Here is a 15,815-nt window from a genome sequence, read left to right on the forward strand (position 1 = left end):
TACGTAGCGTGTATCACGCAGCATTACGTAGCGTGTATCACGCAGCATTACGTAGCGTGTATCACGCAGCATTACGTAGCGTGTATCACGCAGCATTACGTAGCGTGTATCACGCAGCATTACGTAGCGTGTATCACGCAGCATTACGTAGCGTGTATCACGCAGCATTACGTAGCGTGTATTACGTAGAGTGTATCACGCAGCATTACGCAGCGTGTATTACGTAGCGTGTATTACGTAGCGTGTATTATGCAGCGTGTATTACGTAGCGTGTATTACGTAGCGTGTATTACGTAGCGTGTATTACGTAGCGTGTATTACACAGTGCGTATTACGCAGCGTGTATTACGTATAGATTACATATTCTGTAACTATTTTAGATGTCTGTTAGAGATGCATTGTTTTAGTAGAACCAGTTCCTTTACATTGAGATAGATCTTTTTCCTAATAGTTACTTTAAAAAAGGAAGTTATAAAATATCAGATGAAATGACAAACAAATTGTTAAATATATGTTAAATCTAAACAAACACTGTCTATAAGATAATAACCACAATATCTAACTTGGGAGTTATAAAAGTTATAGAGCTAAAATATTGAACAATGTTAGTTTGAAAGTCTGGAGAAGAGTGTTCTAAGGTTTATGTTGTTGAGAAGGAAACTGAAGTATTAAACTTAAATTTATTATGTTAGAAATGCAAAGTAAAATTTCAATGGCAATCACCAAAAGAACAACAATGAAGTGAACAAAAATTTTTAAAATAGACAAAAAAGCAGATCTCCATAGATTCCCAAAGGAAAAATGTGTAACAGAGGAGAAAAAATACAGACACACACACATATAGAGAGAGAGAGACAGAGAGAGAGGAATGACACACACACACACACACACACACACACACACAGAGACAGAGAAAGAGGGAGAGAGGGAGGGAAGACACACACACACAAGCAAAGTTGATAAAACCGCAGGTGAAATTGGCAAATGCACTTTCAAAGTGAGAGATTTTGACACATCTCTTTAGACTACTGCTTTTTCAATTAGAAAAAAAGTAAACATATAGTAAATTTGAATAACACATTCAACAAGCTTAATTTATTAGATAGAATGCTGAACCAAATCAGAAAATAATACACATTCCTTTGAAGCAAATATTAACCATATACTGGGCTTTATGCTAACTGCATTAAATTTCAAAATAATAGTATCATACATTTTATGTTATCTAACCATAGTGCAATTAATTTAGAAATCAACAATACAAAGATAAAGAAATTTCCCATACATTTGGAAATTTTAAGATGTACTTTGAACTACCTCCTTCATCAAAGAAAAAGATTGCGATAGAAATAAAGCCATACTTGAATGATTGACTATTTTGAAACTTGTGAGAGGAAGCAAAAGTGAGATCTAGTAGGGCATTTATAGCTCTGAGATTTGATTCAAATGAACACAGGCTTAAAATTAATGAGCTAAACATCCAATTTAAGATGATGAAAAAGAACAATAATGAATCCAAAGAAATTGGCAAATTCCTAGAAAATATAATTTCCAAAAGTGAAACATCTCATTTTGAGATGAGACAGGTCTAAACAGACATTTAACTATGAAAGAAATCTAATCAGTAAATTAAAATTTTCCCACAAAGAAATACCAAGACAAGAAAGGCTTAAAGTTCTATCAAACATTTAAAAAAGGTCATCCCACACTTATAAAAATGCTTTCAAAAATGGAATTAGAGACAGAAAAGAGGAAAGCTTCCCAACTCATTCTATAAGCCCAATACACCTTTGATTTCCAATTCAGCTAGGATAACACAAGAGAGGAACACAGGCGTTTCTCACTTGTAAACATGGCCATAAAAAGATTAAGTCAAATATTAGCTAACTACAAATCTACTTATGGAATTGGGTTTATCCCAGAAATGCATAACTGAATCTGGTTTTAGAAACAGAATAATGTATACATTACACATATGCAAATATATGTATTTCCCTGTCTTAACAAAATGAAAGAGAAAAACCATATGGTCATCTCAACAGAGGCAGACAACCATTTGATATTATTCTAAAACAGTCATAAAAATCTTTTAGAAGACTAGGGATGAACGGAAGTTTCTTTAACCTGAGAAAAGACAGGCCAGAAAAACCCTTAGCATAAATCTTTCCTGATGGAGAAATGTCGGAAACATTCCCTCTACCATCTGGAATAAGACACGGAGACCCACTATAACTGATTCTGTTAATCACTGCACAATGGGGCTAAACCACCACAGCAATGCAAGAAAAGAAAGAAAAGCTACAAAACTTGGGAGGGAAGCATAAAACAATCATCATTTATAAATGATATGCGTTTTTACCGCGGAAACTGCAAATAATCTACTGATATACTATTAGAAATAAAAGATCTTAGTAAGGTGAGTGCGTGGCGCCAGTTCATGAAAATCCACTGCAGTTCTGTAAGCCAGCAGCAATCAGCCGGAAAACGGCAGTTTTTAAAAAGCTATCGTGTGCAATAGCAACAGAAAATAAAGTAACCAGGAATAAATACAAAACAAAAATGAGCAAGTGCTATATGCAGAAAATCATAAAACCTTATTGGAGGACTTTGAAATGGACCTAAGCAAGTGAAATGGTAGACCAAGTTGACAGATGGGAAAATTCAAATCACAAAACTGCCAGTTCTCCTCAGACCGACTTAGATTCCACACAGCCCTGTTAAGGCCCTAACAGGTTTTATCAATAAACTTGACACATTAACTCTACAAGTTATGAAACAACAAATACCAAGAACAGCCACAAAACTTCTGAAGAAACTTCTAAAGAATCGTGGGGCCCTGGCCCTCCCAGATGTCATGACTTACGGAGCTCTAGCAATTCCAACAGCGCAGTAGAAGCCAGAATAGAAAATCTGGCCTGGCTGGTGCGTGGCTCATGCCTGTCATCCCAGCACTGTGGGAGGCCGAGGTGGGCGGATCACCTGAGGTCAGGAGTTCGAGACCAGCCTGGCCAACATGGTGAAACCCCGTCTCTACTAAAAAATACAAAAACATTAGCCAGGCTTGGTGGCACGTGCCTGTAATCCCAGCTACTCGGGAGGCTGAGGCAGGAGAATCACTTGAATGAGGGAGGCAGAGGTTGCAGTGAGCTGAGATCACGCCACTGCACTCCAGCCTGGGCAACAAAGCAAGACCCTGTCTCAAAAAAAACAGAGACTGGTATATATCAGAGATGACATCACAGATCAATGAGAACAGAAGTTTTTCAATATATAGTGCTGGGACAATTGGTTATTCATATGGAAAATGAATTGGATTCCTGCCTTACATCATATATGAAACATCCATTTCTTATTAAGTAAATGGTTAGCTGTGAAGGGCAAATTTCATACATTTTAAAAGTATAAAAGGAAGATATCTTTAAAATCCTCATGTTAGGGAAGGCATTCTTAAAATTAACAGCTTCTGTTCATCAAAGTATCTCAGAAAGAAAATGAAAAAGACAAACACAAAATTGGTAGACAACATGAGTAACATATAAACAATAAAATAGTTTCCTTCAGAAGCCACAGGGAACTACTACAAATCAGTAATAAAAAGACAAACACCCCAACAGAAAAATGAGCAACAAACATGAACAGGCATTTCACAGGAAAAAAACTCAAATGGCAGATAAAAAATAGAAAAATAAGCTAAACCATATGGTCATTAGGAGACTGACAATCAGAACTACAAGTTTTCATTTTAACACAGGTTTTTACCTGGCATGGCAGAGACCAAGTTGGATAACATAGACTTGTTGAGGATGTGGATAGAAAGTAACTCCTTTGTTGCTGGTGGGATTATAAATTAAAACAACCATTTCAAAAAATTGGTTGTCACTTCATTCATCTGAACATTTGCACACTCTATGATTCTGCAGTCCCCTCCACACGCACACCCTCCTCCACACACACACCCTCCGGAGGCTTTAACTCAGGTGCACCAAGAATCATACAGAATGTTCGCTGCAGTACTTCCCATGAAAGCAACTAAATGTCCATGTATAAAGACTCAGGAACACATTCTGTTACACCAAATGTCCACGTATAAAGATGGCATGAACACGTTCTGTTACAGCCGCATAATAGGATATTATACAGCAATCACAATCAACAAACCACAGCCAAACAAAATCATTTGGATGAAGATGCAGATACACAATGATTAGTGCAACAACCATCACTGAAGAATATATATGATGCTATTTTTATAAACCTCAGAAACAAGCCAAACTAAGCAATATCTTTGTATGTGTGTGTATATATATATATATCTTTGTATATGTGTGTGTGTATATATATTTGTATATGTGTGTGTGTGTGTGTATATATATATATATATATATATATATATATATATATATATATACTCATGCAATAAAACACCGTAGAAAAGGAACATGATCAACACCAGGTTGAGGCTGGTGGATCTGCTGGTCGGAAGCAAAGGGCAGAGTGGGATGGGGAGCTCTCCAGCGGTTGTTGTGATGTTGGTGACACCCTGGATTTCAGGTCAGCTGATGGGCTCATTGTAGGGTTAGGCTTCATAGCTCACCCCATACGTTACACACAGTCTGCTCTGTACTGTATGGGGAGCCTGGAAGCTGGAAACCCTGGAGAAAAGTGGCCACACTCAGCACCTGGCCAGGCCTGAGGACCCAGGGCTGTGAAAGAAGCTAGGCCAGGGAGCCTGTGAGGGATGGCAGGATGGAGATGGGGGCCAAGGAAACAGAGGTGGGGGTCAGAGAACATGGGGGTTCCACACTCCTCCTTGAGAGGTCTGAGTCCATGAGGGCTTTGTGATACTCAGAAAAAGGAGGCAAGGTAAATGACAATGGCAGTCCTCTGACTCCGGACCATGTTGTTCAGTTGGCCTGATCCCAAGTGAAACAGCATTGCCGTCCACCGCGCCCTTGGTCCACAGAAGAGCGGCAGGTGTAGCTGCTCCGCGGGCCAGTGGGAGGGTGGGATGTCTGCGTGGGGATGACCAGACAGGGCTGCCCTGGTCTCAGCTGCAGAGCCTCCTGGCCCAGACCTCGCCCTGCACAGAGAAGGCGGGCAAGACTGCACTCCCTGCTGCTCTGTCCACAAAAGGTTGGCAGGGAACTCCCGCTGAGACAGAAGAGACCTGCGTTTGTTTTGCCCCAGCCTGCAGTGGCTCCAAGTTATGCCAAAATGAAACCACGTCAGTCACAGAGAGCCCACAGGTCGGCGCCAGCAGCTTCTTTCACTCGTGAAAGCAGCAAGGCCAGCAGAGGTGATACCCTGGGAGGATTGAGTCTTCCTTCCAGCAGGACACTTTAATGCCCTGGGCCTAATGCACCGATTCTTACCCGGTGCTTTTCACTGGCGTCCTTGCCATTTTCCCCCAGCAACGTGCATCCCAGCTGCATCTCAGGAGAGACGGAGGAAGGTCCGGGCTCACGCACATCCCAGCTGCGGCCCAGGTGAGGTGGAGGAAGGCCCTGCTCATGTTGCCCTCACCACTGCCTGCTGAGGGAGTGAGTTTCTGGGAGTGATATCTTGAGCCTCCTCCGCTTGATCTCCTGGGAGGGCTCATCCGTTCAGGTCCACAGGACATTTTAAAGAGCTCCCTGTGTGATCGTGAGGTATATTGAAGTTTAAGAACCACTACTTCAGGAGGTTTGTGCTATTATAAGGCCAATATTCTGCTCTATTTTATGTTCTATAAATGTGAATTTTATACTTTGGATTTTCTAAAAGAAGGACATGTGTTCTTATGTTGTTTATCAATATACTAAAAATATTAGAATAAAAACAACATGTGGAAATGGCTGCTTTAAATGTCTAAGATGCTCACCCCAACATACCGGCAACGGCTACTGCTGCAGTTCCAAACCACGGCAATAAAGTGAATATCACAATAAAGCAAGTCACATGCATCGTTGTGGTTTCCTGGTGCTTTATAAAATTATGTTTACACTATACTGTAGTCTTATGAACTGTGAAATACCATTATGTCTTAAAAAATGCACATGCCTTAATTGAAAACTAATTTATTGCTAAAAAATGCTGACAACTGTCTGCCCCTTCAGTGAGTCCGAATCTCTTGCTGCTGGAGGGTCTTACCTCAATGCTGACGGCTGCTGACTGATCAGGGTGGTGGCAGCTGACGGCTGGGGTGGCTGTGGCAATTTTTAAAAATACAACAGCAACGAACTTTATCGTGTTGATCAACTCTTCCTTTCACGAGAGTGTGTGATGCCGATGGACAGCCTTTTACCCACAGCAGAGCTTTCTTCAGAATCAGTTAATCTGCTCACACCCTGCCACTGCTTTATCAACTCGTTTACGGAATATTCTAAATGCTTTGTTTCATTTCAACAATCTTCACAGTGTCTTCATCAGGAGCAGGTTTCATCTCAAGAAACCACCTTCTTTGCTCATCCAGAAGAAGCAGCTCCTCGTCCGTTCAAGTTTCATCCTGAGATTGCAGCAGTTCAGTCCCATCTTCAGGCCCCGTCTAATCGTCTAATTCTAGTTCTCTTGCTATTTCCACCACGTCTGAAGTTATTTCCCCCACTAAAGCCTCAAACTCCCCAAAGTTATCCCTGAGGGCTGGAATCAACTTCTTCTAAACCCCTGTTAATGTTGATATTTTGACATCCTCCCATAAATCATGAATGTTCCTAATGGCACCTAAAATGATGAATTCCTTTCAGAAGGTTTTCAATTGACTTTGCCTAGATTCATCAGAGGAATAAACTATAGCCTTAGAAAACGTATTTCTGAAATAATAAGACTTGAAAGTCAAAATCATTCTAGATCCTTGGGCTGCGGGGTGGATGTGGTGTCAGCAGCATGAAAACAACATTCCTCTCCTGTACGTCTCCATCAGAGCTCTTGGGTGACCATGAGCAGGAATTTTTCTGAAAAGAATCTCTCTTTCTGAGCAACAGGTCTCAAGAGTGGACTTAGAACAGGCGGTAAGCCATGCTGTGAACAGAGGTGCTGTCATCCAGGCTTCGTTGTTCCGCGGATGGAGCACAGGCAGAGGAGATTTAGCATCATTCTTAAGGGCCCTGGGATTTTCAGAATGGCAAGTGAGCACTGGCTTCAACATTAGCCCCTAGCAAGGGGGTCAGCCTGTCCTTTGAAGCTTTGAAGCCAGGCGCTGACTTCTCCTCTCCACCTGTGAAAGTCCCAGACGGCGTCTTCTTCCGATAGAAGGCTGTTTATCTGCATGTAAAATCTGTTGTTTAGTGCAGCCTCCTTCATCAGTGGTCTCAGCTGGGTCTTCCAGGGAACTTGCTGCAGCTTCTCCACCAGCAGCTGATGCTTCACCCTCACTTTTATGTTGCAGAAACGGCTTCTTTCCTTCAACCTCGTGAATGGACTTCTGCTGGTTTCCAACCTTTCTTCTTTCTGAAGAAAGTGGAGAGAGGCAGCTTCCTCGCCTCTCCAGCCTTCATGGAGTTGAAGGGAGTTAAGGCCTCCATCTAGATGAGGCTGTGGCTTCAGGGAGTATCATGGCTGGTTTGATGTTCTGTCTAAACCACTGAAATTTTCTCTGTATTAGCAATAAGGCTGTTTTACTTTCTTATCGTTTGTGTTCACTGGAGTCACACTTTTTTTTTTTATCATACTTTTAAGTTTTAGGGTACATGTGCACATTGTGCAGGTTAGTTACATATGTATCCATTACATAATGGTAAAGGGATCAATTCAACAAGAAGAGCTAACTATCCTAAATATATATGCACCCAATACAGGAGCACCAAGATTCATAAAGCAAGTCCTGAGTGACCTACAAAGAGACTTAGACTCCCACACATTAATAATGGGAGACTTTAACACCCCACTGTCAACATTAGACAGATCAACGAGACAGAAAGTCAACAAGGATACCCAGGAATTGAACTCAGCTCTGCACCAAGCGGACCTAATAGACATCTACAGAACTCTCCACCCCAAATCAACAGAATATACATTTTTTTCAGCACCACACCACACCTATTCCAAAATTGACCACATAGTTGGAAGTAAAGCTCTCCTCAGCGAATGTAAAAGAACAGAAATTATAATAAACTATCTCTCAGACCACAGTGTGATCAAACTAGAACTCAGGATTAAGAATCTCATTCAAAACTGCTCAACTACATGGAAACTGAACAACCTGATCCTGAATGACTACTGGGTACATAACGAAATGAAGGCAGAAACAAAGATGTTCTTTGAAACCAACGAGAACAAAGACACAACATACCAGAATCTCTGGGACGCATTCAAAGCAGTGTGTAGAGGGAAATTTATAGCACTAAATGCCCACAAGAGAAAGCAGGAAAGATCCAAAATTGACACCCTAACATCACAATTAAAAGAACTAGAAAAGCAAGAGCAAACACATTCAAAAGCTAGCAGAAGGCAAGAAATAACTAAAATCAGAGCAGAACTGAAGGAAATAGAGACACAAAAAACCCTTCAAAAAATTAATGAATCCAGGAGCTGGTTTTTTTTTTTTTTTTTTTGAATGGAGTCGCACTTTTAATCTCCTTCAAGAACTTGTCCTTTGCATTCACAATTAGGCTAACCATTTGGTGTAAGAAGCCTAGCTTTTGGCCTATCTCGGCTTCTGATGTGCCTTCCTCACCAAGCTTAATCATTTCTAGCTTTTGATTTAAAGTGAGGGACCTGGAACTCTTCATTTCAATGAAATGTGTAGAGGGCATTGTAAGGTTATTAACTGGCCAGATTTTAATATTGTTCTGTCTGAAGGAATAGGGAGGCTGAGGACAGGAGAGAGATGGGAACGCCGGGTCAGGGGAACTGTCAGAACACAATTAAGTTTAGTGTCTCACGTGGGCAGTTACGGTGCTCCAAAACAATTGCAGTAGTAACATCAAAGATCACTGATGACAGATCACCATAGGTGATAAAAATGAAAAAGTTTGGACGACTGTGAGGATTACCAAAATGTGACACAGTGACACGAAGTGGGCAGGAGCTGTTGGGAAAACGGTGCCAACCAACTTGCTCAAGGCAGAGTTGCCACAAATTCAATTTGTGCAAAATGCAGTATCTTTGAGCACAATAAAGTAAAATGCAATAAAATGCCTGTGTATGGCAACCAGTTTGAGAACTATTTCACGGCGCACTGGTAACTGACTGTACTTAGAAGCTGCCGGTTTTGACAGAGCTCACCTGTGAAGTGGTGATGGCTGCCTCGCAGGGGCCCAGGACCTGGGCGTGGCCGGGAGCTCCCTCCAGGGGTCTTTCTTGAGCTCCAGGACCTGCAGAGTGTGAGTTGCAGTTCGGTGGACAAGCATGGCCAGGACAGATTGTGCTCCTGGGGACTGGGCGCCTTCCCCTAGAAAATCAGTGATGTAGGAAACAGCTGTATTAGTTGTGAGTGACCTCAGCGAGCGTGGTTCTCAGCAGTCCTGTGAGAGGCAATGCTATCCTCCCATTTATATTTTTAAAAAGAATAACCTGGTGGGGCTTTTAAGCTTTTGGGATAAAATAAAACAGGAAAAGAAACAGCTTTTCTTGATAAGACTGATACATACCCCAGGTCTTCCTCCCTGAAAGTGTGACCATTGTTGAGAGGTTGAAAGAGAATGGCCTGCACCACATCCGATGACCGTTCAGCTTCCCTCCTTCCTGTAAAAGCTTCCACGGCATTTGGCGAGACTCCTCCACGTGCTATCCCGTCCTTTCACTCAGTGAAAATGAGTGAAAATGGCTGGGAACGGAGGCTCACCCCTGTAATCCCTGCACTTTGGGAGGCCGAGGCAGGTGGATCTCCTGAGGTCAGGAGTTCGAGACCAGCCTGGCCAACATGGTGAAACCCCCGTCTCTACTTAAAATACGAAAATTAGCTGGGCATGGTGGTGCACACCTGGGTGTAATCCCAGCTACTCAGGAGACTGAGGCAGGAGACTCACTTGAACCCGGGAGGCAGAGGTTGCAGTGAGCCAAGATCGCGCCAGTGCACTCCAGCCTGAGTGACAAGAGAGAGACTCCATCTAAAAAAAAAGAAAAAAAACTCAAAAACCTAGTTGTAAAATGTAAATTTGAAGGCACCTGTAGTATTGTAACATAGACTGTTTCTCACAGGTTAATTTTGGTGGAGGCATAAAAGTCATTAGAATCAAAATGAAGGCACTTGAGCCAGTGAAGGCCATGAAGGGAGCGTTCCCACATCCATCGAATAACAAAAAATATGATAGAAGATGCTGCAAAACCCAAAACCTTGCACAAAGACCAGCACAACCTTACACAAAAAATACTTCTGCAAGGATGTCTGCCCAGCACCTGCCTGTCCAACCTTGGACTGGCATCATCCTTGCTATTGATCTTTGTAGCCCAGGATAATTCTTTCAAACTAATTCTGTCATCCTCCTAATCTTCCCTTTAGAACCTTTTGTCTTCCTTTACCCGAATATGCACATAATTTACTGTGGCATGTGTATTCCCATTTCAATGCTCTATTCTTGAATAAGTTACTTCTTCTTTGAGTGAGCCTCTCTCTGTTACTTCGACTGATACATATGGTGTCAGAAATGGGACCAGGAAAATATCACCATCGGAAGAAATCATTTTTACTCCCATTTTTTGGAGCCGTTGTGTGGTATTTACTCCAGCTGTTTGAGCTCTTCATTTCCACAGCTTGATTTTTCACCCTGGCGAGTCCTTTCTCAGGCTGAGCCTTTCTCTTTGTGCTGGAGGCTTTTTGATGCTACTCAGAATGTGACTTGGATGAGGCCGCCTTGATAAAGGACCACACATCCAGCCCGAGATGATAAACAGCCTTTTTGTCTTTTCTGCTAAGTCCTTTCTGGTACAAAGGCATAAATCTTTCTGGGTTGAATGCTCTGATTTGTACAGAATTAACATTCTCTCTGTAAGGCATATGTTTACTTGTGAATTCACTTTTGATCTGCATGCCTGGTTTAACATTTTGTTCTATGTGGACACCTAGGTTAAAATTTCTGTGAACACTCTTACCTTGGTTCCTTTTGACTTGATTTGAGTCTTTCCCCTTGATGGTTTTTTAAAATCTTCTGAGAACAAAAATAAACATTCTAAATGGTGAGTGCAGAATTGCTAACTAAAGGCCATCAGGGCAGCCGCCGCCATCTCAAACATGGTCTAAACTCCTGACATTCCCTGGCTGGATTTGCGGATTTTCTTTGCTCTCAAGAGATCAATAAGAATTGAATGAGATTCTAAAACATTAAGGTATGCCCGGTGTGCTGGGATTCCAGCCAGTTACATATTGTGGCCCATTCTCATGCACATTTTTTAAGTGATTGGCAAAATAACACCAAGGAAAATTCAGAGCTCAATGGCCATTATTTGAACTCTCTAAAAAAGCAACCCTCTCAAAAAAACAACCTTGGGGCGATAGAGTTAACATGGAGTCTTCTAAGTTCTGTATCTCTCCCCCAACTTTTTTTTTTTTTTTTTTTTTTTTGCCTATTTTGAATTTTCTGACTCTTCTGCTGGGTTGAGATGAAACTCACTGCTTATGGCATTCTAGCCAAGATTTTTTTCAAAGTCTTAAAGGGCTTTCAAATCAACGGCTTTAGAAATTCCAACAGCTCCATGGTAACCAACAACCTAGACACCTTTTAGAGACATCAATTTAGGTTTGACTGACTAACAATTGCTTATGGTGATGGAGCACTTAATTGAAAAATTAATAATCTAAAAGAAAAAGAACTACATATTCATAAATGTTTATAAAAGTTAGGCTCTCAGATTACAGAGGTCAAAAGCTGGAGCACAGAGCAATAATCTAAGGTATCTCTGTCCAGCATAAAAATTGTATTACTTTTTCTGCCATGCAGAGTCCAAAAAGAAAAAGCCAAACACAAAATAAAACCAAAACCCTACTACAATGCTTCCTGACCACATCTCTAACCAAGCAAACAAGACCAGCAACCAAAAGACATTTGCTGCTAGTTCAAGTCTTCTTGGAGATTCTTATACAATGCAGTCAATCCTAGCTAAAATGTTTTTTTCTTTTATAGATAGATAGATATAGATCTAGATACACATACAGATACAGATATACAGAAATAGATATAGATATATAGATATAGATATAGATATAGATATAGATATAGATATATAGATACAGGGTCTTGCTCTGTCACCCAGCCTAGAGTATGGTGTTACAATCATGGCTCACTGCAGTCTTGACCTCCTGGGCTCAAATGATCCTCCTGCCTCAGCTTCCCAAGTAGGTGGGACAACAGACACGCACCACCAGACATGACTAGTTTTGTTGTCGTTTTGTAGAGATGGGGTTTCACTCTGTTGCCCAGGCTGGTGTAGAACTCCTGAGCTCAAGTAATTCACCTGCCTCAGACTCCGAAAGGGTTTGGATTACAGGCATAAGCCACCATGCCTGGCCCACCTAGCTAAAATGTAAACACTTGAAAATTTAGCCCTAACCTCATTTGAAAATGAAAAAAAAAAAAAAAGAAGAGGTGGGTGGGGGTAGAAATGGCGTTTTTTATTTTTATTTTTAAACTGCGTGGAAACTGTTTACCCAAAATTTTGGTCCAGAGCCTTCATTAGATTTCCTATCAGGGTAAGTAGCACAAAACCAAAAATCTTGGTCCCCTATTGTATTAGTCCATTCTCACACTGCTATAAAGATACTACCCGAGACTGGGTAATTTGTAAAGAAATAAGGTTTAAGTGACTCACAGTTCCTCATGGCTGGAGAGGCCTCAGGAAACTTACAGTCATGGCAGAGGGGAAGAGGCATGTCTTACATGGTGGCAGGCGAGAGAGAGAAGCAAGAGCAGGGAAACTGCCTGATAAAACCATCAGAGCTCCTGAGAACTCACTCACTATCACAAGAATAGCACGGGGAAAACTGCCTCCATGATCCAACGACCTCCCACTGGGTCCTTCCCTCAACATGTGGGATTATAGGGATTATAATTGGAGTAGAGATTTGGGTGGGGACACAGAGCCAAACCATATCACCTAGGGATTACAACTGGAGTAGAGATTTGGGTGGGGACACAGAGCCAAACCATATCATCTAGGGATTACAACTGGAGTGGAGATTTGGGTGGGGACACAGAGCCAAACCATATCACCTAGGGATTACAACTGGAGTGGAGATTTGAGTGGGGACACAGAGCCAAACCATATCACCTATGTTAGAACAAGGTTTTCTTAAAGTATTGATTTGCCCTTAGGAAAATTGCAAGAGGTTTTGATGTTTAATCCTGAAATGTTTCTTTTTTTCCCATTTTTTGTAGAGATGGGGGGCGTCTTCCTATGTTGCCCAGGCTAGTCTCGAACTCCTGGGCTCAAGCAATCCTCCTGCCTTGGACTCCCAGAGTGCTGGGATTACAGGCATGAGCCACTGGCCTGGCCGGCTTTTCCTGATGTGTCTGGATTATTCTGTGTAACCAAGAAAATTCCTGTGCTGTTACTAAGAGTCATGTAATTCCCTGCTCCAGGCACTCCTTTGCTTGTTTACAGTCCTCTATGATAAAGTGAACACTCATAACCCTGGACGCACTCTTCCTGTGTCTAATTAAATTCAAGTACCCTTTTCTTCAGGTTTGACTTCTGGGTTATCTAAGGAGAAGCAATAATACAGCAGGAGGTTCTTCTTTACTTTTTGTAACTAGCCTAAACACAAGACACTTTTACATTTTATCAAGTTACATTTGTTTTTTATTAAGTTTTTGATTACTCAAGCGGAAAACTGAGCTTTAAATGGGTCAAGGCTTTTACATTCATGTAACTTTCCGTATTTGCTTTTGAAGTATTTTAACTATCACTCTGCTTAAATGAATGATTAATATTTTACATGACTTGTAATTTTTTTTTTGAGACAGGAGTCTCACTCTGTTGCCCAGGCTGGAGTGCAGTGGTGCGATCTCAGCTCACTGCAGCTGCCACCTTCCAGATTTAAGCGATTCTCCTGCCTCAATCTCCCTAGTAGCTAGGATTACAGGCACCTGCCACAACGCCTGGCTAATTTCTGTGTTTTTAGTGGAGACAGGGTTTCACCATGTTGGCCAGGCTGGTCTCAAACTCCTGACCTCAAGTGATCCACCTGCCTCAACCTCCCAAAGTGCTGGAATTACAGGCACGAGCCACCACGCCTGGCCCTGTGATTCTGTTTTGATCAAGTGTTTTAAACTTTTTGACATATTTGGTAAGCTTTCCAAATATCAGAATACCAAATTAAGTCTTTTTGACCTAGAACTAACTTTGGATTTTCTATTTGTGCTCCTGGAGAGACTCAAAAAATGTATCTCTCGTCTTGTTGAGACATTAAATAATTAGGCTTATTTGGTAAATTGTAGGGAAGCATTGTCAAATTATAGGTGATACTAGATCTTCTTTCACATACATTTATGGGTATGTTGTTGACATGTTTCAAAAATTATGTAAACTCATAGAAATCTAATATGTTATCAGTCATAATTTTGGTTGTTATATTACATTTTTTCTGAAGCTATATTTGTATGGCTATGTTATTAATGCATTCTAAAGATGATGTGAAGTTTATAAGTTTCATGGTCCCGGTATCAGTCCAGCTGTCAGTCATGATTCCAGTTGTTATCTTAAAATGCCATATGTTGGCCGGGCACGGTGGCTCACGCCTGTAATCCCAGCACTTTGGGAGGCTGAGGCGGGTGGATCACGAGGTCAGGAGATCGAGACCATCCTGGCTAACATGTTGAAAACCCCATCTCTACTAAAAACACAAAAAAACTAGCCGGGCATGGTGGCGGGTGCCTGTAGTCCCAGCTACTCGGGAGGCTGAGGCAGGAGAATGGCGTGAACCCCGGAGGTGGAGCTTGCAGTGAGCCAAGATCGTGCCACTGCACTCCAGCCTGGACGACAGAGGGAAATTCTGCCAAAAAAACAAAAAAGCCATATGTTGTATGTAAGTAACTAAATTTCCTTGATAATTAGGAATTTTCATCAGATTTTTAACCATGGCCATTTTAAGCCTTTGGGCTTCTCTCGTTATTATTTTCGATTATTCCCTAAAAGTATTTGCAATCAACTACAGTCCCAAATTGCCTTTCATAAAAAGACTTGCAAGAACTCTTGGACACAGATTTCTGATAACTTTAAGATCATGAACGGAAAAAGAATTTCCAGAACTCTGATGAAGAAACTGACGGGTCCATGACACTGCTAACCAAGATCAAGCAAAACAAAATACTAATTATATGAAATTTAAAAATTAACACGTTTTAATGACTTTTATTTGAAACATTGTAAGTTCTTTACCTACATGTTTTATTTTCCAGATTTAAGAAAACTGTCTCTCAAAAGCTGTCTATAGTTTACAATAATTTGGTATAGTTTAGTGAACAAAGGTGGAGGCATTTGATTTTACTGTTTACTTGATTGTTCCAAAATTTGGAAACTATTCATGTATATTCTTAGTTTTAAGTACAATATAATTATTTATATAAGTTCAACAAAAACCTATTCTCTCTTTACAGCAGGATACAATTGGAAACATTGATTATAGTACAGAGGTTTTGACTGAATATCATATTTGAAGGTATCCATAGAAAGCCTGGTTTTAAGACTTTCCAGCCTTACAATCAGTAAATAAAAATTGTAATTTCCTGGCAGGCCCAGGAACATTCAGGTTGTAAGTACAATCAAATATCTGCCCAGGTTTGGCTTTCTAGCCTCGAGAGGTTTTTAAATCTGATAACCTATGTCATCAGTGTAGGGAGAAAAAGGTATGTTTCTAAAGAAAAACTATCATACCCCTGTTATTAGACTGTAGCTCTGAGCCTTGT

The 15,815-nt window shown here is 41.1% G+C and overlaps 1 protein-coding gene across 1 annotated transcript in view; it reads right to left on the reverse strand.

The window, feature by feature from the left end:
- Positions 1 to 15,815, reverse strand: part of LOC109023936 (uncharacterized) — a 42,264-nt gene that overhangs the window by 13,938 nt on the left and 12,511 nt on the right. Inside the window, exon 2 of the mRNA XM_019013742.2 lies at positions 9,202 to 9,367. Coding sequence (XP_018869287.1) covers positions 9,202 to 9,367 — 166 coding nt within the window. The remainder of the gene's footprint in view (positions 1 to 9,201; positions 9,368 to 15,815) is intronic.

The sequence above is a fragment of the Gorilla gorilla genome, chromosome 17, assembly GCF_029281585.2.
Source record: "Gorilla gorilla gorilla isolate KB3781 chromosome 17, NHGRI_mGorGor1-v2.1_pri, whole genome shotgun sequence".
Classification (NCBI taxonomy): domain Eukaryota; kingdom Metazoa; phylum Chordata; class Mammalia; order Primates; family Hominidae; genus Gorilla; species Gorilla gorilla.